At 47.1% G+C, this 26,571-nt stretch overlaps 1 protein-coding gene across 13 annotated transcripts in view; it reads right to left on the bottom strand.

Moving 5' to 3' along the window:
* The window catches only part of CLASP2 (cytoplasmic linker associated protein 2), a 282,235-nt gene that overhangs the window by 94,316 nt on the left and 161,348 nt on the right, over positions 1-26,571 (bottom strand). For 5 of the 13 annotated variants that reach the window (XM_045007895.1, XM_045007896.1, XM_045007898.1 and 2 more), the window contains exons 19-22: positions 16,715-16,738; positions 7,779-7,796; positions 5,635-5,736; positions 5,477-5,503 (exon numbers count right to left, since the gene is read on the bottom strand). In XM_045007895.1, coding sequence (XP_044863830.1) covers positions 5,477-5,503; positions 5,635-5,736; positions 7,779-7,796; positions 16,715-16,738 — 171 coding nt within the window. The remainder of the gene's footprint in view (positions 1-5,476; positions 5,504-5,634; positions 5,737-7,778; positions 7,797-16,714; positions 16,739-26,571) is intronic. The other 8 variants (XM_045007897.1, XM_045007899.1, XM_045007904.1 and 5 more) reach the window with 2 other exon arrangements.

Below are 26,571 nucleotides of genomic sequence, written 5' to 3'. Positions count from 1 at the left end.
GCTAGAGAGGATGTTTTGCATGTCTGCGGAACAGCCCATTCTAGAGAAGATGCCCATCCAATTACCATGCTCTGAGGTGGAGCGCCTATGGATTGGGACATCTGATCTAGCTGTTGTAGTGCACCAGCAGATCGTGAACCGTGGGGATAGGAATTGATGGATGGGTGGTTGGGAAACTAGAACTGTCTGGGCCAGCAGGGGGCTATCAGAACAACTGTTGCTCTGTCTAGTCTGATCTTGTGGAATACTTGTGGTTGGAGCAATAGAGGAGGTGAGGCATAGTTATTTTGGTCTGAGCAGGACAGTATGAGAGTATCGCTCTGAGAGTGGTGTCTGAGACCTCCCCAGAGCAATACATGTTGCATTTGCTGTTTATGTGAGAGGTGAAGAGGTCTCTGGTCGGCATCCCCATCAGTTAAAGATGTAGTGAGTTATGCAGTCGTGGAGTTCCCACTTGTGATCGATTGCAAACTGCCTGATAATTGAGTCCGCAATCACGTTCTGTGTCCCTGGGAGAGAAGCTGCAGACAAGTGGGTGATGCACCAATTCCAGAGGCTGACTGCTTTTACACACAGAACAGTTGACTTTTGCCCCCGTTTGTTGATGTGGAAAACAGTGGTGGTGTTGTCCGACATGGTAAGAACATGACGGAAACAGATGAACAGGAGAAAGGCTTTTCTTACATGCTTTCCTTACAGCCCAGACTTCCAGGATGTTGATGTGCATCCTTGATTCCTGAGTAGTCCATGTTCCCTGTGTCATGTGATCATCCATGTGTGCTCCCCAGTCTTTAAGGGATGCATCGGTGATGATTGTCTTGTCTGGGAAGGAGGAGAACCGCTATTTAGACATGACGTGGGTCTATCCACCACTAGAGGGCTGAGAGTACCCTGCAGGGACTGTCAACAACACGAGGTCCATGGCATGATGGCTGGGTGAGTAAACAGTCTGAAGCCACATCTGGATGCAGCGACGGTGGAGTTGAGCAAAGGCAGTGACATATGTACAAGAAGCCATGTGGCCAAGGAAAGACAAACAAGTCATGGCAGGGACATAAGGATTGTTATCAATGCAAGTTATTAGTTCTCCCTGTGTATGGAACCTGTCCCTTGATAGGTAGGCCTGTGCTATGACTGAGTTGATGGTGGCCCCTATAAAACCTGTGGATTGTGTGGGGTCCAAGGTTGATTTTTCAACATTGATACTGATCCCAAGGGACAAAAGAAGGCTGAGCAACACAGATGTTGAAACTTAGGCTTTGCGTCTGGACTGAGCAGCCAGGAGCCAGTTGTCAAAATATGGGAATACCAGGACTCCATGACGTCTGATATAGGTAGGGTGACCAGATGTCCCGATTTTACAGGGACAGTCCCGATTTTTGGGTCTTTTTCTTATATAGGTTCCTATTACCCCCCACACCCATCCCGATTTTTCACTTGCTGTCTGGTCACCCTAGATATAGGCCACCATGACTGCAAAAACCTTGAAGACGACACTGGGAGCAGTAGTTAGTCCGAAAGGGAGAACCCTGTTTTGGAAATGGAGCAGATCGTGAACATTAGGAATCATCTGTGGGCTGGATGGATGTCTATGTGGGAGCATCTTGCATATTGAGAGCTCACATGCCTTTTTCTAGTGATGGGAAATTGCTGCTAGTGTGACCAAGTGAAACTTGGGCTTGCAAATGAAGCGACTGAAAAGCCGGAGGTCTAGAATTAGTCTCCATCTGCCTTTCTTCTTGGGTATCAGGAAGTAAATTGAATAGAATCTGGTCCCGTGATATTCCAAGGAAACATCTTACTACAATGGGGAGTGATAGAAGTTCACTTCCTCGGTGAGGATGCTGTCATAATGGTAGTCCCTGAGGAGGGATCAGGGGGCTGTGGAGGAGATAGCGTGATGAATTCGATCATACAGCCATGGTGGATGATATTTAGCACCCATGTGTCTGTTATTGCACTCCAAGCTTGGAAAAAGAGTGCCTCTGAAGGGGGTAAGATGGTTGCATGGCAGTAGGCAAGATGGCTGATGGCTCTCAAGAATGTCTTAGAAATACCTTTTAGCTGGGGATTGCATCTGCAAGGAGGAAGCCTGTGAAGGTGGTCCCAGAGGGTGGGATCTCTGTCTTTTGTCTCTTCTGTGGAGGTGCATAAGGTCTCTGGTGGAAAAACTAGGAGGATCTGTAGCATTGTGTGGGTGGCAGGCAGTGGAGCTTACACTTCGGAGCAGGCATAAAAATACCCAGTGAACATGGGGTAGTTCTTGAGTCTTTGAGAGTATGAAGGGAATCATCAATCTTTTGATTAAAAAGATGGGATTCATCAAAAGGGAAGTCTTCTATAGTGTTCTGTACCTCCCGAGGAAAAACACAGTAATGGAGCCACGATCCCCTCCGCATGACTATGCTTGCAGCCATAGTCCTGGAAGAAGTATCTGCCACATCCACCACTGATTGGAGCATTGTTCTTGCCACCAGCTTCCTTTCCTCTATGATCACCTGGAAATGAGCCCAGTCTTGCGGAGGATGTTTGTCAGAAAATTCCTCCAGTTTGTTATAATTCAGGAAAACATATTTGGCTAGTAATACCTGATAGTTCAAAATCCTGAATTGGAGACTGACCAAGGAAAAGACCTTATGACCCAAAAGGTCCAATTGCTTGCCCTCTCTGATGGATGATGTGGAAGGTGTGTGTTGTTGCCTGGATTGTTCAGTTGCTGCCTGACCCACAAGTGGGTTCGGGGTGTGTGTGAGAAAAGAAACTAAGACCCCTTAGCTGGAACATATCATTGCTTTTCCCTTGGAGGTAAGTGTGCATGTGGCCGTTGTGTGGCATACCATCCTAGCTGGTTTAAGGATGGCATAATTGATAGGCAGTGCGACACTAGTTGGTGCAAATGAATGGAGGATATCCAGGAGTTTATGCTGTGTATTCCGGATTTCCTCCAAGGGGATGTAAAGCTCCCCCACTACTCTATGCAGGAGACACTGGAATTAGCTAAAGGCAAGGAACACACTGAAGTCACTGCCTTGTCTGGGGAAGAGGAAGGGAATCTCTCCGGTTCCGGTGGCACTATTGGAACTGGGCTAAAGGACTTCTCTTCCAGGATTGTATCTGAGCTTCTACTCAACGGCCCCTTTAATGGGGAGACAGATGAAGTCTCCCTTGCAGACCAGGTGAGTTCTGAGAGGGAAGTATTGGGACCATGGCCCACAATAAGGCCAGTATGCTCAGTCTGGAGGGAGTTGAGGCAGATCCCCTTGCGTGGGGAACCAGTGGGTCCATGGTGGTTGCATCATATGGTATTGCATGATCCAGATGGCCTTCTAGAATACATGTACTGCTATAGGGGATTGATGGTCCCTTTCCATCATCCAACTCTTCCGAAGATGAGAAGGTGGACTACAGTTCCTTCGGTGGTATCATCAGAGTCAGCAGAAGCGTGTAGACCATTAGAGCAGGAGGTGAGGGGTGGCATGTCATGAGGGGGAGAAAGTCTCTCAAGAGGTCGAGGATCCCAACATGCAAGACAATCTTGGTTCCTCTAAAATGAAGGTGTCCTGGGGCTCTGGTGCTTTTCCCAATCTTCCTGATGTTAGGGGTAAGTGGTAGTAGAGTAGTGGACTTCCCTGGATCGCACGAGTCCCACACTTTATGGGGTGTCTATGTTGACGGTACCTGCAGTTTGGTACCTGGGACCACCAGATCCCCTTGCTTGTTGGGCTTCTTTTCGTGTTTATGCACTTTAGAGTGCACTCCCTCTCCGTGACTCGAACTCATGGAAGAAGTATCTTCTTTCTTTGTTTTCAAGGAAGACTTAATGCCACGCTTATGGGAATGCTTCCTTACCTCCAGACTAGTCCCCGGTGTGGGTTCCATAGTGGTGGTACCGCCAGTGCTGGATCCAGACTCAGTAGCAGGAGATGCATATCTAACTGTTTCAGAACGATGTACTGGGGTGGGGTGGGGTGGATTCCCCTGGCCGGGGTCCAAGCAAGTCCTCATGGAGACTTTCATAAGGTACTTCCGGAGGCAAAGGCCCCAACCTTTTCGGGTACAACTGCGGAAAGACTGGCAAATATTGCACCATGATGTAATGTGGGTTTCTCCTAAGCAGTAGAGGCAGCACTGGTGTTTGTCACTGACTGAGAAGGAACACAGGCAGGGGGCACAGAATTTGAAGCTCAGAGTCTTAGGCATTGTACCCGTGTGAGAGTACGGGGAAGAGCAGGAGGGAGGGTAGGAACCCCCCCCCCCCAAAAAAAACCCCTATCTATCCTAATCACTAACATTACAATAAACTATGATAAAACAGCGAAAAATCCTATAAATTGTAAAATTCTAAAACTATATACAACCATGTTTTTAAAGGTGCTTCAGAGACAAGGACACTGAAAGTTCCAATCTGGACCAGGTGGTGATGAGAAGGAACTGAAGACACGGTTGCGCCGCCTCACTTTTTCTCACCTCAGATGAAACCATGAGGCAAACCAGGGCTCACGCGTGGACCAGTGGACACTATTTTCAAATTCTCTAGCTCTGGATGCATGGTGTGCATGTGTAAACTCTCAGTGGACTACAACAGACACCATTACTCGAAGAAGTTAAAGGTTTATAACAGTTAAAAAAACCAAACTGTCAACATCACGTCAAAATATGCAAAGTAAATACCCTTAAATCAAACTCTAATAAATTCTCAAACATAATTTTTCTTATGGTGTCTGTCTGTAAGTTTTAATTATCGTCAGTGGAAATATTTTTTCATTTGTTTATATGTGTACAGTGAAATAGACGTTTACTGATAAATACCTAAATTTTCCAAGCCTACACATATTGTCATTTCAAAATTTTAAAAATCATTTAAAGCCTACATAACACAAATCACTTTTAAACATTGTATATTTTAAATAACCACCACCTTAGCTCCAAAATTAAACTATTTCTATTGCTGCTGAGGTAGAAAAAAGTCCCAGTGAAAAACCCTCAGTGAAGAATTTAAAAAGAAACATTAAATGCAAAACAAAAGGAAATTTGAGGAGTAAAGATACTGGTGATATGTAGGAAACTAGAGTGCACCCAGGTGGCAATGGCAGTGTCTACTTTATAGTGAAAGGTAGAGGGGAAAACACAATTACTGAATTATACTTTTAGACTACTATTAACTAAAAAACAAGAGGATTCGGGTACTGAAGAACTAGGATTTCATGTCATCTATAAGTACAAAAAGACACCACCCACTTTACCTAATTTCTGTATTACATATCTAAGTATTCTAGCTAGTTAGTATAGAAGGTTTTGTTGGGGGGTTTTAAGACTACAAACTGGCTTTAGTGGTAGATTTAATTTCCTGTTATACAACCTATTTTAAGGGGTGAACTAGCCCTACATTTTCTCCGAAAAGTATGACAACATAAATTATCAAAGATTTCAAAAGCATGCAAATACTACTGACCCAAAGCACCGAAAAAAAAAATACCTTCATTTTTGTCTGGCGATGATGAACCTAAGGCACAGAACAACAACTCAGTATGCGGCTTATGTTTTTTAAATTAGCTTTGACCATTGCCATTGGTCAACGAATGTATGCTAAGCATATGGCCTATCAAGTATTACTGATAAATGAGCAATACATACGCTGAGATTGAGAGACCACTTTCGTTCGACTACGTCCTCTAGAATCTGTCTTTGAATTTCCAATTCCAACAGACGGTGTTGAAAGCTTTGTTCGTATACGACCTATAAAGTAAAAATGAAATTAAGAAAATGGTCTTCATTATGAATAGAGATGTCATAGTGTTAATTAATGTTTTATTATGTTACTATAGTTGAAAACTGAAGATTTACATACCGGAAAACTCAATCATCCAAACCTCACTTGAAAAAACCCAACTCATAGTAGAAAATTAAATACCGCGCTAGTTTTAACTGCAAGTTAAGAAACACAAACACTTTTCTTTCTGACTGTAAGTACTTCAATAAAGAATTATTTAGAATTTAAACTAGCTCACCTTCATCAACACCAAATTAGATAACTCTAGTTTTCTCCAGAAATACACTGATTTTATATTTTTAAATGTAAAGCTTATGAAGTAAGAGTCAAGGAAAATATTTTACAATTTAGGAGGAGAGAAGTACCTAATGTAACAAATATCATACTCTACTCATTACTACTTGAAGACTGTAATTTTACTAACTTTCCATTTTCGTCCTCCAGGTAACAAAGCCAACCCTGGCTCTCTTTTGAACAGGCCACTAAGGATTCTTGCCAACAATTCTGAGCAGCACTGCTCCGTTTTTTTAGAGACCTGCAATCTAATTTCTCTGTACATCAGGATACCACTATACTCATGCCTATGAATGTGGACACAAAAGTAATTCTTTATACTTCAAAGCACTTTCCATACAAGGTTCTCAAAGAACTTTGCAAAAACTAATGAATAAGTCTCAACATCCATGTGAGGTAGAGAAATACTACCCTTGTTTTACGAAAGGAAGAACTGAGACACAGAGATTTTAAGGACTTGTCTGAAATTACTCAGGAAGTCTATGGCAGAACCCAAATAGAATTCATCTCTCTCCAGACTGCCAACCGATAAGATCATCTTTTGTGTGACAAGATCTCTATTCCTCAATGTTTAGACAATGCAATGAAATTACAAAAGAAGGGAGGATTCCAGCAGTATGAACGACAGTTAATAGGCAGATTACTCTTAAAAGTGAATAGCCAGAGTTCTGCATACAGGTCCTAAACCAACCTGAGAGCCCCACACAAAAACAATACCTAGAACAGCGAGTTGGACACAATTTTGGAAGGTTGCAAGAAGAAACTGCTTGAGAAGTGACGCTCTAGCGCAACAATTAATTCAATTTAAGACTGCGTTAACTTTAATAAAAAAGTTTTGCAGACATTATAGGGTCAATCCTTGACCCAGAAGAATTAGGCACACAGGCTCATTATATCTAGTTTCCAGCCCCTTCAGGATTTCAAGACCAGCCAAGTTAATATTATTCATCCAAGTAGAGGGAACAGTCCACAGAAGAAAGTCTGTGGGAAGAGAGCCAGGATAAAGGAGGTTATTCACTTAGCTACTAGAAAGCAATGTATTACCATTACTGGTTAAATTGATTGGGACAAACTCTACCCTCTGTCACCCCATGCATTGCCAATATTTTCCCCACTAATCGTAATGAGGTTTCAGGGCACGTAACTGTGTACAGAATCTGGCCCAGAGAGTTTAGGAATATAGTGTGCCACCAATTTGGTTGATGCTGAATTATCACTCAAGGCCTGATTTAATTTCCAATAAAGTAAAAAACAAAATCTGTTTGAATGTTATGAGGCAAGCATACTGATTGATTCTCTGGTGCTAGCTTAGAAAGGTTTTAACAATACATTTTATAATGTTCTTCCACATTTCAAATAGATAATTAATAATAGCACCTGCTTCCTGAGAGTGTGAGCACATCTGATCAACAGATGAGTTTTTCCTAATTAGTTTATAATTTAAAAGATAAAAACATAATACTCCTGTAATTTTATAGTAAAATGTTAAGCAATGACATTTTTATTGAAAATGATTGCCTGAGAACCAAAATCATAAAGCAAAAGAATTAACAAAAATACTACTTCAATAATCAAATATTAGATGCGTAAGCCAAATGGAATGACGCCCCCAACCACCACAATGAGCTAATTCTACTTCTAGAACATAGTTTGTATAAATGAAAACATGAAGATGAAGTATTTGATATTCTAACAAAAGATTAATTTTTCTTACCATCTTCAGAAGCTGTTCCTAAACAGAAAAAATAATAAAACCATGATATTCCAAACAGCACTATTCTTTGATTCAATTCCTTTTAATGAGAGACTACTTATATGAAATTAGAGTACCTTGACAAAATATGTTTATTATGTAAGAACGGATCTTAACCTCTGCTCTCTTGCATTGCAACTTCATCCTTAAACTACAGTGGAAGGCCAAAGGCTACATTGTGAGCTGATTGTAGAAATACACAATGCACTGCTGGACCCCAAACTTTCTTTGAAAAACCATGGAATATCAAAGAAAAATGGACGTTTTCATCATGTATATGAGTTTAAGGCAGTTAAGTAGCATGTCAAGAACAGACTTTGTTACCAAGCGTACTACCACAACCAACTGCTAAGGAAATTAGGTGACAGATGCACATGGTGCACATTTGCATATAGAATTCCAATACAAGATCCAGGTTGAAGTAAGCAATACAGACCCAGTGCATTAAACACTAGGCAGAGAGAAGCTGATGGAAGATGTTAGAAAGGAGGATTCATTCAAAGTTCAAACTGATGCCTTAAAAAATGTACACCCCTTTTAGACTAAGTCCTGCTTTGAAAAGTGAGCTGAGAGAAAAACAAGGTTACTGAAAATGGGTCACAGTTGGAGTGTTTATGCTAGTTTAATGAGGCAAAGTATGCACATACATGACAGTTATGACAAAATCTGAGGTAAAACACACATCAGTGTTCTGAAAACCAAAGAGTGGGAAGAGGAGAAAAGCTGCCCAAGCACCGTTTCTCCACCCCACACTGAGGTTCCCTTGAAACCGTGGTCTGTGGGTTCTGGGTGAATATATTCGGGAAGTGACAGGATTTGTAAAATATTCCCACTATTGGTTGGTAATTTTTTTCTAATCCAATGCTGTTTCTGAATTTTGAGATGACTGTAGTAATCAAAAGCCATTCAGCATCTTCACCTCATCTAGAGGTTGTGGGAGGTTAACCTCTCTGTAAACCTTGCTATAACTGTGCACACTTTTGCCTCTTCTATTCATAGAATATCAGGGTTGGAAGGGACCTCGGGAGGTCATCTAGTCCAACTCCCTGCTCAAAGCAAGACCAATCCCCAGACAGATTTTTGCCCCAGATCCCTAAGTGGTCCTCTCAAGGATTGAACTCACATTTCTAGACTGAGCTACTCTATACACTTTATTTACAGCAGGATCACCACTGAAGCCTCAGAAGCTCCAGCTAGTGCAGACTGCAACACTCCTGTCTTTTAAAGTGCCACCCTATCCTAATAATGACTGTTTAAAAAACGCATTGCAAGAGTGTGTCTCAGTTTTCCAAATCAAGTTTTTCCAGTTTGCATATAAAATATATTTTTTTAAAACTGCCAGTGTTGCAAATTCATCCTGGACTCTTATCAAGTTGTGTTTATTCTATCTTGCACACCATCAGAAGTAACAGAAGTCCTGAAGAGCAAACTATGTCCTCAGTTATATCTGCGTAGTCCCATTCTCTTCCAGACACCTTTGAAAATCCACTGAAGACCACAGGGTTGCACATGTCTACCTGAGAGCAGAACTTGGCTTGCAGAGCCCATATTACTTGTGATGATACACAAAGTGGAAAAAAACAAACAAAATAAAAACAAAAAACAGCTTGACCGCAAAAGTTCAAGGTGAATTTGGGATGCTGCTAATTATAAAAGTGATATGCAACCTAATCAATTTTTTATTTGGAAATCAGAGAAATGAATACAGAACTGTACATTGCTGTTCGATAGGGCAGATAAATACCTTATGGAATTTGGGCTGCTATAAGCAAAAAGTGACAGTCACTTACCTGTAAACTGGAGTTCAAGAGGGCTCTGCATATTTCCAATTACCACCTTGTGGTAGCAGCCTTTTTTAGCTGTATCAGCTAGAGTGCTCTCGCATTCCCCCGCCACTTGGTGTCCCAAAGCACTGAGGGCAAGGCTATAAAGAGGACAGAGCACCCTTTGCTCCTGAGTTCCTTCCACCATACAGCCAGAGAACATAATTACAAGAACTCTGACAGAGAGGGGAAAGAGGGTGGGAACTGTGAATATGCAGAGCCATCTCAAAGAACTCCAGTGACAGGTAAGTAACCTTCATTTCTTCTTTGAGTAGCTCTGCATATTCCAACTTATAGGATAGATTGATAAGCAGTGCTGATACTGACCTGGAGATGGGAACAGAGTCCTAGTTGAATAAAGACTGAAGTATTGCCTTGCCAAACGCAGCATGCGCTCTACAAACTAAATTCAGAGGACAATGCTGGGTGAAGGTGTGTAAAATATCTGGGTTGCAGCTCTGAAGAGCTCAGCAACTGGCACCAGCCTCAGACAAGCAAAGGAAGTAGCCACAGCTCTAGTAGAATGTGATCTGATTGAAGCAGGCACAGGAACTCTCACTAGCATATAACTCAAAGTTACAGAAGCTTGATCCACTGTGAAATAGTCTGGGAAGAACCCGTAATGCCTCATATTATTCTTGACATATGAGAACAACAGGCTAGAAGTTTTAAATGTGGAAATCAGCTACCACCTTATGTAAGAACTAAGGATCATGTCTAAAAACTACCTTTTCCTTCTGAAACTAAGTAAAAGATGGATCAGCCATGAGTGCATTCAGTTCACTCACTCTACTGGCTGATGTAATGGCAATAATTAAAGCAGTTTTCAGGAATAAATGATGCAACAAACACTTCAGCTATGGGCTCAAACAGATATTTCATCAAAGTGGTGAAGACCAAACCGAGGTCCCAAGAAGGGACATGATTCTTGGCAGAAGGATACGCATTTGACAAACCTTTCATAACCTTTTTACTTGAAGCATGAACAAACAGCAATCTATCATCAACTTGAATATGATATGTGGAGATGGACGTCAAAGGAACCTTTATTAGGGTGACCAGATGTCCAGATTTTATAGGGACAGTCCTGATTTTTGGGTCTTTTTCTTATATAGACTCCTATAACCCTCCACCCCCGTCCCGATTTTTCACATTTGCTGTCTGGTCACCCTAACCTTTATCAATTAATTAGATAGGATCAGGCTTCTTCTGCATCCACGCCTGAAATATAGACCATTTTGGACAGTCAGTTTCTAGTGGATTGTTTCTTGGATTTAACCAGTATATCCTGAACAGATGAAGAACACGACTGCTCAAGTGCAGACAGAGTCGACTCATGCCATCAGATGAAGGGTCTGTAGGTCTGGGTGAAAAATCCTGCTCCCCTTCTTGCACAGAAGATCTGGAGACAAACTTCGCCGGACAGCTGAAGGTCTGTGAACCACTGCAGACGTGGCCAAGCCAGGGCAATGAGTATTATTCCTTGCTCTCTCCAGATGTATCTTCCTTGCCACCTTTTGTATCAAGGGAAAAGGAGGGATGGCATACATCAAACCCTTCCCTCAGTGCAGAAAAAAAGCGCCCAAGACAGACTATCCCTACTTGCTCTGGAACCGAAAAGATGACACTTTTTATGTTGAATCTTGTCATGAACAGGTCCACAATTGGTTGCTGCCATCTGGAAAAAACAGTCTGAACTAACTGGTCCTTCAGGGAGGCATTCTTACTGAGGCAATATGCAACTACAGTCAAGTCTCGATTTACATGGTATTTTCTTTGAACGGTTTCAGTTATGCACAGTCAAGTAATTGTGACCCTTTATATTTGTACACGGTAGGGATTCTCTTTTACATGGTGGAGCGCTGTCACCAAGATGCACAAATCAGGGGCGTAGCCAGGACCCTACACTTGGCGGGGGTGGGCAATGATGGGGGTTGGGGAGGAAAGGCAGGAGGAATGGGGTGCCTCTCCCCACTCCCTCCAGCCAGCCTCACGGGGGGCACAGAAATACTGGCCAGGGGCCCCAGGCGTGGGGTCGAGGCGCAGGAGCTTGCACCACTCCTCCCACCTGGCACTCCTGCTGGGGAGCGGGGTTGGGAATTTGCCCCACTCTGCCTGCCCGGAGCTCCAGCTGGGGAGCAGGGTCAGGGGCCTTACCCCACTCTACCCACCTGGCCTTCCAGCCGGGGAGCAGGCAAGCCTCCGTGCCCTGACCCTGCTCCCCGGCAGGAGCATCGGGGGCGGGGGGCATGGAGCGGAGCAAGCCCCTGACCCTCAGCAGGAGCCCTGGGAGGGCGGAGCAAAGCGAGCCCCCAACCTCGCTCCCATCTGCAGCACTGGGAGGAGCAGGGCGAGCCCTGGACCCTGCTCCCCAGCTGGAGCGCTGGACGGGCAGGAGGAGTGGGGTGAGCCCCTGATCCCACTCTCTCGCAGGAGCGCCAGGCGGTTGGGCAGAGCGGTGCAAGCCCCTGCGCTCCAACTCCCTGCTGCGGGTGCATGCATGGGTGGCCTCTTGCCAGAGTGTCCATGGCCCCCCGCACGGCTGGCTAGAGGGGGTGAGTGGAGGCGGCCACAATCCTTTTTGCTTCCCCTCCCCCATCCCGTTATTGCCCACCCACCTGAAGTCAGGGCCCACCCCACTGCTCCACACTCCCCGGCCTCCCCAGATGAACCCTCAGAGTTCTGACTTCAACAACATGATGATAATGCTGATACTGTATCAAGTTCATCCTTACCATGAATAAAGGTTAGTACCTGTACTGTAGCAAGTTTGAATGTCATTAATTTTTTTTTAATAAAACCTGTAGTATTATACTGTATTGTATAAATTAGGAAGATCATCTTGTAAGCCTGGAACCTAAACTCATAGACCCTTAGTATCTTTTTTTTTTTAAACACGATTTCTATTTGCACGGTGTTTTTTTAAGAACATAACCACAGTTAAATCGAGGCCTGACTGTACAGTGTCTTCCCCAGCCAAATGTACTGTTACATAAACGTCTTGGTGGATGCACCAATTCCATAGCTTTATCGCCCATGCAAAAGGGGTGGAGTGAGCACCCACCTGTTCGACGATATAATACACTGCTGACATTTTGTCCACTACTACTTGCATGACCTTCCCTTGAAAGTGAGGGAGGAACAATCTTAGGGTCAGGTGAACAGCTTTTAGTTCCAGTACGTTGATGTGCAAAATTCTTTCCTGAGAAGACAAACGTCCTTAAACCATTAAGTGGTTCAAGTGTCCCTTCAACCTTTGGATGATGCATATAAAATCACTGTCTGGGGTGGATCTGAGAGATTGAATTGCACACCTTTGAGCTCATTGGTCCTGTCTGGCTACCAGTCTAGTGAGGTTATTATGTTCTGGGGCATCATGAGCAATGTGCAATATCATCCGCATAGATGAATTTATGGGATTATGTGACCATGTCGTCACTGGTATAGAGACTGAACAGTGCAGGTGCTAAAACAGATACTTGTGGGATGCCACTGTTCAGTCTCTGATTTGCTAGCAGATTCACCAACATGTACAGTGAATCTTCTATTACTCGGCATCTTGATGAGAGTATTGATGATTATCATTAGCTTTCCCATGCCAATTTCATCCAGAGACCTTTGAGACATACAGTATCATATGCAGAAGAAAGGTCAATTGATGCTGCCACTGTTTTTAATTTTAACTGCTAGATTTCACAGATTCTATGTCGCTGGTTAAGACCAGTACCCGGCCCAGTTTCTTGAGGAATTCTGCATATATTCTGTCCATTCCTACTGCTTTCCTGGGCCTAGTGTTGAAGAGGCCCTTGTCCGTTTATCTACTCTAAAGGGGCAAAAAAGGGTGAATACAACTGGCACTACTTTATTGAGCAGTAAAGTTTTTGTGGACTTGCTGCCTTATGTCCACTGGCACACAGGTGCTGGCAATCAACTATGCAGCAATGCACCTGCACTTACTTGAGGTGGTTTGCAAGCTTCTGGAGCTACCCTGCCTAATCTCTCAAATTCATAACTGGGGATGAAGGTGAGGATCCAGGAACTGAAGGCACATGTCTCCCCTCTTGTGTGCCATGCACTTCAAAGCCAGATCCGAGACATGCTCCAGAGGTAGAGGGTGGACTAGGGCCGTCTTCGGAACCAAGGAGGTGGCTGGGGTCAAGACAGGAGCAAGGTCTGCTGTGACACCGAATCCGATGGTCCAAATGGGCTCATCTCCCTCACTGCTGTGACTGGGGATGGGGCTGATCTCCATTTAGGAGCCATAACAGTGTTATCTGAAATAAGCATAACCAATAACACTGATGCATGGGAACTGTCACTGCTAACACTGGCAGTCTTGCTCCTACGCTGCTTTTTCCTTGGTGCCACAGCATCTCAGGCTGATGGTCCTTGTTCACAGGTACCACTCATGTCCATCTTCTAGGATCTGGAAGATGTAGTTGGAGCCAGTTCTGCAGCTGTGGAGGCCCAGTCAGAGTTAGACAATTGTAAGGCATGAGATACTGCACTGGTGAGGGTGGCCAGGCTGGTTCTTGACATTTTCTCTATAACCGAGGTGGAGGGATGTGATATCACAGGCCTTGATTTGGACACGTATGTCCTTGGAGGTTTGAAGGGGAGAGGCACAGGAACCAAGTCCAGCCCTGTCAGAGGATGTGGCTTTTTGGAACCCTGCAGTCTGCCAGAGCCACCAGAGACCACCAGCGCAGAGATTGGTAGTCCCTGGAAGCAAAGTCTAACCTTAAGAGGGTCTAACCTTAAAGGGTCTCCTTAAAGCAGAAGTTGGAGACAAATCTCCCCATCCTGGAGGGCTCTGAGGGTGAGGGTCTGGCAAATCAAACACCCAGATGTCAAGAGGCCTTCACAGAGACACTTTAGGAACATGTCTTCTGATACCAGGAAAATGGCTGGACAGGAAGCGCATCTCTTAAATCAGGTTCCTTTTGCTTCCTCGATTCCACCATTCCTCAGAACTGGGGAAGTACCCTAACTGCTAGTAGGTAACTGAAAGCTAACACTAACTTTGAAGAGAAAACTCTTGACTTCAAGGAACTGGAGGGTTCACATCCGTCCTGGCATGTGATTGGAAGGAACAGAGGTGAGAAGGGCACTCCAACCCTTTTATAGCCTCCACCTTTAGTGCATCAGGATGCCAACTGGAGGGGTGAAAGAGCACTCTAGCTCAGGAGTGGCCAACCTGTGGCTCCGGAGCCACATGCAGCTCTTCAGAAGTTAATATGCGGCTCCTTGTACAGGCACTGACTCTGGGGCTGGAGATACAGGCGCCAACTTTCCAATGTGCTCACTGCTCAACCCCTGGCTCTGCCACAGGCCCTGCCCGCACTCCACCCCTTCCCGCCCCCTCACCTGAGCCTACTATTCCCTCATTCCTCCCCTCCCGCCCAGAGCCCCCTGCACACCACAAAACAGCTGATCAGAAGGTGTGAGGAGGGAGGAGGAAGCGCTGATCGGCGGAGCTGCTGATGTGCAGGAGGCACTGGGAGCCGGGGGGTGAGCTGATGGGGGGCTGCTGGCTCTTTGGCAATGTACATTGGTAAATTCTGGCTCCTTCTCCAGCTCAGCTTGGCCAACTCTGCTCTAGCTGATACTCCTGCAAGCGGATTCTACCGCAAGGCAACACAAATGGGTGCAACACCCATAAATGGGAATATGCAAAGCCACTTGAAGAACATCACTTGTACTCCATGATCTTTACTGGCTTACAATTAGCTGCAAAGTGCAATTCACCATGCTGGTTAGCCATAATTCTTCAAATGGTTTGGGATTCTGGTATTTTAAAAATCTCTTCTCCTATGTGCCACCTAACTGCATTTTCAATGGAGACCTTGGTTCTGGAATTCAATCCCTCCTGAGGTCTGCTAGACTCTGATGGCCTTTACGATGTGGTTCAGAATGAGTGTGTATTTAATATGATTATTTGCTCATCTGACTCAATAATGGATGAAAAGGTAGGGAATGGTGCTTGCTTTGTTGACAGTAGCTATAGTTCTTCATTTTTCTAAACACTGGGATATAGTTACAATACATGTGAAACATTTATATAGATTTCAGCATCTTTCAAACCAACATGGCCAATGGTAATATCCTTGAGCAAATATCAAACTCAGCTATTATGGCAAGGCAGGAAGCAGATAAAGCACTAGTTATAGCTACTTATTGGAAGCATCTAGCGGTAGCATAGTAACAATTGCTAGAGGAATGCTGCTTCTCAGAAGGCCTTTTCAATTATGACAGGAGATATAGCTGACAACTAGCTAAAGACTGTTTAATATACAGCTAGAACAAATACTAAAATGCTATTTGAGGGAAAGTCTATAAATCTTTAAAACATTCTGTTAAACATGCTGGAGGCTATGTAATCCATGAATGTCGGCCTACTCAGCAATAATTATTTTTAAAAATAATTAAACTGATTAAAGTTAACAGTGTCTTGTTTAATGTCTCCGAATGTGAATATTTTAAAATCTAGGTTCTTACAAGAGCACTTTTTACATAATACATCTAATTTTTAAAAGATCTAAAATATTTTACAATAGTTTTCTGTTCCCTTATTGATGTTTATAAAGGTCTTCCCGCAAAAAAGAAACTGACTGACAATACAGGAGAAATTGTGAAACCCCTGAACCTCTGAAACACAAGGTACAGCCAAATACACAAACATTTCATAGTAGCATATACAAAACTTTCAAGATTAAGTTTTCAAGTTGATGGTACCCTAGCTGGCAAAGTTGGTGTCTAAATAAAGAAGGACAAAAACTTCTATTCATAATATGATTGGTCATTATGGAAATAACATCAGATTTAAGATAAACGAAGTTTCTTTTAAAGCTGGACACCTGACATCCATAACGTCAAGATATATTGACAAATACAGTAATAATACAAAAGACAACCACTTTAAGACTAAAATTAGTATACAGAGGGGTTAATGAAGACATTTTACATATTGATCAATAGAGGTGTGTAGTACAAACTCCAAGTTCTTTACATGAAATGTAATTTTAAAGGATGTTTTAATAGGATTAGAAGAGGGCAGACAAAACAAGTTCTTACCATCCATCTTGTCAGAAGTATCCTCTTTGTTGAAAGAGCAAGCAAAGAAACAGGGAAAACTTAGTGTGTTAGAATAAAGACATCCATAACAGAGTCATAAAACATTCATTAAAGAAACTATATTAATAGTAAACACTGAAGACATTTGTAGATCTAATTAATTTGTGTAAACTCTAGAAAAGTTAGTGGTTCCCAACCTAATGTATGCAAAAATATAAGATAGGGTACAAGATCCCCCCAAAAAGATGTGGAACCTATTTGCATTATCTAGATTTGAGCAAACCCTGGAAGCAAAGGTTATGAACTTTTTCAGGATACATCAATTGCTTGGTGCTCAACAGTCAATGAGAATTCAAATTAACATATATTTATAGTGTTACTGAATCACTATGACCCCACTTCTAAAATTCTGCCACTTAACTTGAAACCTCAGAGGGGGAGACAGTAGACATTTAAGAAAAAACAAACAGGACAGCACAATAAAGGCAGAAAAAAAGGAAGGGTGACTAGTACGTACAGCTTGAAGCAATTAAAGATTTTTCTATTCATTTGGCATGGAGTGTGTATTGCAAGAAAAGGAGCACAAAGATTTTGAGTATAATATAATCAAAATAAAGGCTGAGTACCACTACAATATTTACTAGTGCAGTGTTTCTCAAATGCGGCCACGGGGGTTTTTCCTGCAGCCACATCAGCCTCTTGTGAAGAGGTGGGGGAGGGGCAAAGCAGTGGCCCCTCCCTGAAGCACTCAAGGGCAGGCTTCAGCCCCCGCCTCCCCACCCCTCCACAGTTCAGCCAGAGGCTTGGGCAACAGGCTATAGTTCCCCCTCACCCAGCGGCAGCCACAGGACTCTGGCAGCAGGCTTCAGCTGCAGGCCTCCTAAGGTGGGCTTCAGCGCCTTGCCTCCCCACAACTTCAGGGCTTTGGGTTTCAGTCTCCCCACAGTAGCAGGGCTCTGCCTGTGGGCTCAGGGCTTCTGCAGGGCCGGCCTTACCGGGTGGTGGGGTCCAGAGGCAAGAAGTGGGAGCCTGGGGTCTGAGACCATGGGAAGGGAGCTCAAGGCAATGGGGCCCGGGGAGGCAGCGGGGGCCAGGGGCACCAAAATATAACTGTACATTATTTTTACTATTGAGTCTACAAAAAAATCTACATGAATCAATTATAATGACCTGGACACGTAAGTAATTAAGTATTTTGGGGAAAAAATTGTCAGAGCGGCCACCAACCAGAGTTGGTGGCTGCACTCTGAGGCTGCCAAAAAATTTGTTGAGAACCCCTGTACTAGTGAGATATGTATAATCCGCTGAATGTTGCTTATAAGGATGCTAGTAATTTCAGGCCTCAAAGCAGAACTAACCTTAAAATGGCTAAAGTCTGGCAGAGAATGTCTTCCTGATTCAATAGCTACAAAAACAAATAAGTTCTAATGCATTAACAGCACAGGGGAGATCCTTTTTCATCAATAATAAACGAGCAATGACAGGCAGAGGTAACTAGTGACCTGCGTGCTCCTATAAGTTGGTCCTGATTTCTACAGCTACTTTAAATTTTAAAAAAAGTTTATAATTAAATATGAACACGAATAACACTGGCCTGGTATTTATTTTGATATTAAACTCTCCACATGGAAAGATATGGAAACCAAACTGGAAGCAGGATAAGCACATTTGTAGGACATTTCTGGTAAGATGCTCAGCAATGAAATAATTAACAAATTTGTCCATTTAAACAGTCATTTTAGGTTTCAACAACCCCATTGGGATGAAAGGGACAAAAGGGACAGTTTACTCAGTACTGTTTCATGCTGCCAGCACATTCTGGGATGCTATACTGATTCAGTTGCCCTGAAAAATATAAACTGAGTGTATTTTCTTAACTAAGAGTACTAGATCATTTATTTTTAAGAGCTAAGACACTGGGGCACCTTTCTGCAAGGTAGATTCTATGATGACTCACAGCCAACAAATATATGGGTCCCAGACCACACATCCTTAGCAGGGGCAAGCACATACCACCCACTGTTGCAATAGTTTACATAAGTTTTAGAATTCTGAATCTTAAGAAATTCTTATCAGTCATGCTGCAAGCACAGACCCAGAAATGGTAATTTCTGGAAAAACATTTTATTTTAAGAGGTTATTGTAAAAAAAGCAGGATGAAATAAATTTATAACATTAAAAAGTAGACAGTATTCTCTTAATATTTTACAGAAGCATAGAAAAGGGGACTTCAAGAGGCCATCAAATCCATCCTCTGCACTGAGGAAGGCCTAAGTAAACCTAGACCATCCCTGACCAATCTGTTCTTATAAACCTCCAAAGGCAGTGCTTCCACAACCACCCTTGGAAACCTAATTCCAGGGTTTAACTTCCTTATACAGTACATCTACACAGCAACTAGACACCCAGGGCTGGACCTTGCTAGCTGACTCAGGCTCATGGGGCTCAAGATGCAGAGCTATTTAATTGCTGTGTGGACAGTCAGGCTTGGGCTGGACCCTGTGGTGTGGGAGGGTCCCAGAGCTCTCACGTGTAGTACTCTGCACTTGTCTTTACTTAATTTCATCTCTTGATTTTAGGCCAATTCTCTAATTTGTCAAGGTTATTTTGCATTCTATTCCTTTCCTTCAAAGTGCTTGCAACCCCTCCCAGCCTTGTATCACCTGCAAATTTTATAAGAGACGGTTACTCACCGTAGTAACTGTTGTTCTTCGAGATGTGTTGCTCCTATCCATTCCAGACAGGTGTGCGTGCCGCGTGTGCACGGCTCTTCGGAACATTTTTACCCTAGCAACTCCGGCGGGCCGGCTGGCGCCCCCTGGAGTGGCGCCGCTATGGCGCCTGTTATATACCCCAGCCGGCCCGTCCGCTCCTCAGTTCCTTCTTGCCGGCTACTCCGACAGTGGGGAAGGAGGGCGGGTCTGGAATGGATAGGAGCAACACATCTCGAAAAACAACAGTTATTACGGTGAGTAACCGTCTTTTCTTCTTCGAGTGATTGCTCCTATGCATTCCAGTCAGGTGAATCCCAAGCCTTACCTAGGCGGTGGGGTCGGAGTGAGACGTCGCGGAGTGTAATACTGCGGAGCCGAAGGCTGCATCGTCTCGTGATTGCTGCACCAACGCGTAGTGGGAAGCGAAGGTGTAGACAGAAGACCAGATGGCCGCTCTACAAATGTCCTGGATGGGGACATGGGCCAGGAAGGCGGCCGACGAGGCTTGCGCCCTCGTCGAGTGAGCGGTGAGGCGGCATGGTGGCACGCGAGCAAGCTCGTAGCAGGTCCGGATACATGCTGTGACCCAGGAGGAAATCCGTTGCGAGGAGATCGGCTCGCCTTTCATGCGGTCAGCAACCGCTACGAACATCTGGGGCGAACGCCGGAAGGGCTTCGTCCGCTCGATGTAAAAAGCGAGGGCCCTGCGGACGTCGAGGGTGTGAAGCTGTTCCTCACGAGGTGAGGCGTGCGGCTTCGGGAAGAAGACCGGGAGGAAGATCTCCTGATTAAGGTGAAAGGCCGACACCACCTTAGGGAGGAAGGCCGGGTGTGGTTGAAGCTGCACCTTGTCTCCGTGGAAGATGGTGTATGGTGGACCCACCGTCAGAGCCTGGAGCTCCGAGACTCGTCTCGCAGATGTAATAGCGACTAGGAAGGCTGTCTTCCAGGAGAGGTAGAGCAGGGAGCACGTGGCCAAGGGCTCGAAGGGAGGACCCATCAGCTTGGCCAGCACGAGGTTCAAATCCCAGGGCAGGGCAGGACGCCGCACCGGCGGGTACAAGTGGTCCAGGCCTTTAAGGAAGCGGGAAACCATCTGGTTGGAGAAGATGGACCGACCTTCCACAGATGGACGAAAGGCAGACACTGCTGCCAGGTGAACTCTCAAGGAGGAGACCGCAAGGCCTTGCTCCTTAAGGTACCAGAGGTAGTCCAGGATGGTAGGGACAGGGACTACGAAGGGATTGAGGCCTCGTTGGTCACACCAGAGCGCGAACCGCTTCCATTTTGCCAGATAGGTGGAGCGAGTGGAAGGCTTTCTGCTCTCTAGCAGGACGTGCTGAACTGCCGCCGAACAGTCCCTCTCTGTGCGGGTCAACCATGCAGGCACCAAGCTGTAAGATGGAGGGACTGCAGGTTCGGATGGTGGAGTCTGCCGAAGTCCTGGGTGATGAGGTCCGGCCATAACGGAAGGGGGATAGGATCCCGAACGGAGAGCTCGAGCAGCAGGGTGTACCAATGTTGCCTCGGCCAGGCCGGAGCCACGAGTATGACGCTGGCTCTGTCCCTCCGAAGCTTCTGTAGCACTCGGTGCACGAGCGGGAACGGAGGGAAGGCGTAGAGGAGGTGATCCTTCCAGGAATACAGGAAGGCGTCCGACAGGGAGCCCGGCGAGTGACCCCGGAACGAGCAAAACAGGTGGCACTTCCTGTTCTCCTTGGAGGCGAATAGGTCTATCCGGGGAAACCCCCACCTCCGGAAGATTGTGTGCACGACGTCGGGACGGAGAGACCACTCGTGGGAGAGGAACGACCTGCTGAGATGGTCGGCCAGAGTGTTCTGCACTCCCGGAAGAAAGGACGCTTCCAGATGAATCGAGTGGGTTACGCAGAAGTCCCACAGGAGCATTGCTTCTTTGCAGAGGAGGGAGGAGCGGGCTCCGCCCTGCTTGTTCACGTAGAACATTGCCGTCGTTTTGTCCGTGAACACTGTCACACAGCGGCCTTGCAGGCGGGTGCGGAAGGTGTGACACGCCAAACGGACCGCTCGCGGACATTGATGTGGAGAGCGAGTTCTTGGCGCGACCAAAGGCCTTGGGTGTGAAGGTCGCCGAGGTGAGCTCCCCAACCGAGCGCTGAGGCATCCGTGGTCAGAGTGGCGGATGGGCGAGGAGGGTGGAACGGGACTCCCGCACACACGACCTCTGGGTCGAGCCACCAGTGGAGGGACTCGAGGGTCGGCTTGGCGACCGTGGCCACCATGTCGATGGGATCTCGATGCGGCCGGTACACCGACGCGAGCCACGACTGGAACGGGCGTAGGTGGAGCCGCGCGTACGCGGTGACATACGTGCATGATGCCATGTGGCCCAGGAGGCGGAGGCAGGAGCGCACCGTCGTGGTCGGGAAGGTGACGAGGTCCCGGATGATGGAGACCATCGTCTGATGCCGAGATTGCGGTAGGCAGGCTCGGGCCAACGAGGAGTCGAGGACCGCTCCAATGAACTCCACCCGCTGTGATGGAATCAAGGTGGACTTCTCGGCGTTGATGACAAGACCGAGTCGCTGAAAGAGGGACAGGATTTCTGTCATCTGGCCCATTACCAGCTGTCGAGACTGTCCGCGAACCAGCCAGTCGTCGAGATATGGGTAGACGTGTATCTGACGACGGCGGAGGGCTGCGGCAACCACTGCCATGCATTTGGTAAACACCCTCGGTGCGGTAGCGAGCCCGAATGGTACACGGCGAACTGGTAGTGGACGTTGTTGACCACAAAACGGAGGTAACGATGGTGAGGAGGATAGATCGCGACATGGAAGTAGGCGTCCTTCATGTCGAGGGCGGCAAACCAGTCTCCCGGATCCAGAGAGGGAATGATGGTCCCCAGGGTGACCATGCGAAACTTGGGCTTGAGCAGGTATTTCTTCAGCTCGCGAAGGTCCAGGATAGGACGTAGCCCTCCTTTCGCTTTGGGGATGAGAAAATAACGGGAATAGAATCCCCTGCCCCGCCTGTCCTGGGGCACTGCCTCTATGGCACCCACGCTCAACAGAGTCTGGACCTCTTGTAAGAGGAATTGCTCGTGAGAGGGGTCCCTGAAGAGGGACAGGGAGGGTGGGTGGGAAGGGGGGGGTGAAACAAACTGAAGGCGGTATCCCGACTGGACTGTTTGAAGCACCCAGTTGTCCGTTGTTATTTGGGACCACGCCGAAAAGAAATGGGAAAGGCGGTTGTAAAATAAAAGGATAGGATCCGGTAGGGAGAGTGATCGGCCGTCCTCGGGCGTCCCATCAAAAGGCCTGTTTGGACCCTTGGGGAGGCTTGGAAGGGGCCTGGGCCTGGTTGCGCCTGTTGCCGGATGGTCGACGGCGATTCGGGCCTGGTCGCCTGCTGTTGTACGGGCAGTACCGTTGTTGAGGGAAAGACCGGGAGGGTTGTTGCCGGAAGGACCTGCGCTGAGGAGCCGGTGTGTGCATCCCGAGGGTGCGGATGGCGATGCGACCGTCCTTCAGGGTCTGGATCCGGGAATCAGTCTTCTCGGAGAAAAGACCCTGGGTGTCAAAGGGCAGGTCTTGTAACGTATACTGCACCTCCGGTGGCAGGGTGGAGGACTGCAGCCAGGAGATGCGCGGCATCGTCACCCCTGAGGCCAAGGTCCGAGCTCCCGAGTCCGCAGAGTCAAGGGCGGCCTGGATGGAGGACCTGGACGACTTCATCCCCTCCTCCAACAACGCGGAGAACTCCTGGCAGGAGGCTGTTGGTAGGAGCTCCGTAAATTTCGCCAGGGACGCCATGATGTCATACACGTACCTGGCGAGGAGGACCATCTGGTTGGCGATGCGAAGTTGCAGGCCGCCAGCCGAGTAGACCTTGCGGCCTAACAGGTCCATTCGCCGCGCGTCCTTTGACTTTGGCGCAGGGGCAGGTTGACCATGCCTCTCCCTGTCGTTGACCGACTGAACGACCAACGAGTCCGGGGTCGGGTGAGTATACAGATACTCGTAGCCCGTGGGGGGGACTGAGTACTTGCGCTCAACCCCACGGGCCGTAGGAGGGATGGACGCAGGCGTCTGCCAGAGTGTGGTGGCGTTCTTTTGAATCGTCCAAACGAACGGTAATGCCACGCGCACTGGAGCCTCCGCTCCAACGACATTTGTTATGGGGTCCTCGTCCTCCTGGACCTCCGCCACGGGGAGAGCCATGGCCGCCGCCACGCGGCGAAGCAGGTCTTGGTGCGCCCTTAGGTCTATCGGCGGAGGATACTTGGCAGATGCTCCGGCCACTGCCTCGTCAGGGGAGGACGACGAGGACAAGCCCTGGACGACAGCCTCCGTCGATGGACCTGCTGACTGCTCGTCGGCTGGGTCGGGCTGCGTGTGCCTCTGGGGGTCAGGCAGTATGGAAACCGCGCCCGGTGGCAAAGTTGCCGGTCGGCTGACGGTCGCCTCTGGTGCCCTGCGCTCGGAGGCAGGGGCTCTTGGAGGGAACGGCACCCCCTGAGTCTCATACTGGGCCCAGGGAACCCAGAAGCCCCACTGCTGTGCCCCCTGAGGTTGGCCTTGTGGGGTAGGTGGCAGGTGCCCGTTGCTGTCTGCCCCGGAAGCAACCGACGCGGGGCGGGATGGCCATGGAGGTGCCGAGGCGCTGATGGATTGCGCCGTCGAATGAGGCAGTCTGTCCCCGGATGGTGCCAAGGATCGGTGCCGGTCTGCACGGTACTGGGATGGTGACCGAGACCAACGTACGCTGCGGTGCCGGGAGCTCGACCGGTGCCGGGAGCTCAACCGGGATCCGGACCTGCGGTGCCGGGAGCGGCTACGTGAGTCGCGGTGCCGGGAACGGTGCCGACCTCCGTCGGTGCCGACGTGAAGGCGATCGGGACCTGGAGTGACGCCGGGAGTGCGACCGGTACCGTGATGTCGAACGGTACCGGGACTGCGACCGGCGTCGGGACGGCGACCGGTACCGCGATGGCGAGCGGTGCCGAGATCTCGAGCGACGGGACGGTGACCTGCGGCGGGTCCGGGAACGTGACCGGGACCATCGTCCGTGCCGTCTGTCCGGAGAGGGCGGCCGGATCATCATGGCCGGCTTTCCCGCCGAAACGACAGCCCGCACGGGCGGTGCCGGGGGCTCGGTGCCTCTGTGAGCTCTATAAGCTAGCACGCCGTGGAGAAAGTCTCTGGCGTCGATGGCAGCCGGAGCTCAACCGCGGTCGGTGCCGGGGAGCATGGCGGTGCCGGACTCGACGGCCCTTGCGGCGCCGGAGTCAACGGCCCGGTGCACGTCCTGTGCACAGCCACAGCGGGGACCGCAGGTGGCGCAATTGTCTTGGCTGCTGGGCCCTCAGCGTGGGACTTGGTACCCACTTTCGCCGGCTTGCGCTTCCTTGATGGCGACAGGGAGCGGTGCCGGGCCTTCGGTGCCGGTGGCTGAGGTCGCGGAGTCTCGGTGCCGTAACAGCCCGGGGCCGGCGGTGCGCTCCGTACCGATGAAGCCTTCGGCGCCGGCGCGGACGGTGCCGGGGGCTGGAGCGAAGCCTCCATGAGGAGCTGCTTTAATCTTATGTCCCGCTCCTTACGCGTCCGGGGTTTGAAAGAGGAACAGATAGGGCACTTATCTGCCCTGTGACTCTCACCAAGGCAACGGAGGCAGGAGTCGTGCGGATCCCCTACTGGCATAGGCCGCTGGCAAGATGCATAGGGCTTAAAGCCCGGTGCCTTGGGCATGAGCCCGCACCGGGGGAGGAAAGGGAGGGGAAACCCCCCTTAACCTTATCCTAAAAACTAACTATCTATACTAATCACTAAACGAACTATATACACGAAAAAGTAGCGAGAGCTAGGGTTGTGGAGGACAGAGAGCACTCCACAGTTCCAACTGGCCGTCACGGGCAGTAAGAAGGAACTGAGGAGCGGACGGACCGGCTGGGGTATATAACAGGCGCCATAGCGGCGCCACTCCAGGGGGCGCCAGCCGGCCCGCCGGAGTTGCTAGGTTGTCCACACCTGACTGGAATGCATAGGAGCAATCACTCGAAGAAGAAGCACACACTCCACAACGTTATTGCAGTCATTAATGAAAATATTGAATAGGACCAGACCCAGGACTATGCCTGTGGGACACCACTAGATACGCCCACTCCAATTTGACTGAAAACCATTAAGAACTGTTTTTTGAAAATGGTTTGCACAGGTTGATTGATACCCACCTTCATCTAGACACATTTCCCTAGTTGGCAGTTATGCATCTAATACTGTCTCTATGAGAAGCTGCCAGCTATTTTGAACATAGTATAAGACCTATTTAGGAGGAACCCACATGTGACAGAAGGAAAATAAAATATGTATAACTGTAATTATATGCTGAGAACAATAAAGAAAAAAAAATTCTGCAGTATGTGGTACATTTTTCTTACTTTCCCCATATCCCTTCTTTCCTTCACAATTCTAATACTGCTACATTTTCAGTTTATAAACACTATATTTTTAAAAGTACAAGGATACCATAATAAACTCAAATACCTCAGCCTATTAGTGCTATTATGATACTACGCAGATTCAGACAGACCATAAATAAGAATGTGATACCACAGACAAAAATAAAAATATGTAGAATTTTAAATTATATTTCTTGTGTAAATTTTCTCTATTAATTGAATCTATTGTTTGGCACTATCAGAACACAAAGAAAGGGCTGAAACAATCTTTTTACAATTATTTCTTGATTATAAGAACTCTTTCTAATTTGCATTACTAGTCAACATTACATTAATCATTCAGAGAAAGAGAATAGTAAAAAATAATACCTATTTCATTTGCACTAACGTATACTCATATTCTGTTTTACCTTTAACCCTCTAGATCAATGTCACAAACAGTATTAACTAAATTCTTCCATCAAACATACATCTCAATGTTCATTTTTTCCATTTTAATCTAAGAAGCTGTGACAGAATGTACCTGTCTCCACACCCTATACACTATTGTAATAATCTTTGTATAACGTATGCCTTGTGAAGTATCATTTGAAAACTCAATTCGCTGGTCATTATTGTCCAGATAAAATGTTTGTGGCAACACTGCATGGGAAGTTATAAGACTCCACTGTGTGGTGTTATTAATATGTTCCAAACTGAGGCTG

The sequence above is a fragment of the Mauremys mutica genome, chromosome 2 (genome assembly GCF_020497125.1).
Source record: "Mauremys mutica isolate MM-2020 ecotype Southern chromosome 2, ASM2049712v1, whole genome shotgun sequence".
In the NCBI taxonomy this organism is placed as follows: domain Eukaryota; kingdom Metazoa; phylum Chordata; order Testudines; family Geoemydidae; genus Mauremys; species Mauremys mutica.
The sequence above is the reverse complement of the archived record's forward strand: the minus strand, read 5'-3'. Positions and strand labels throughout refer to the sequence as shown.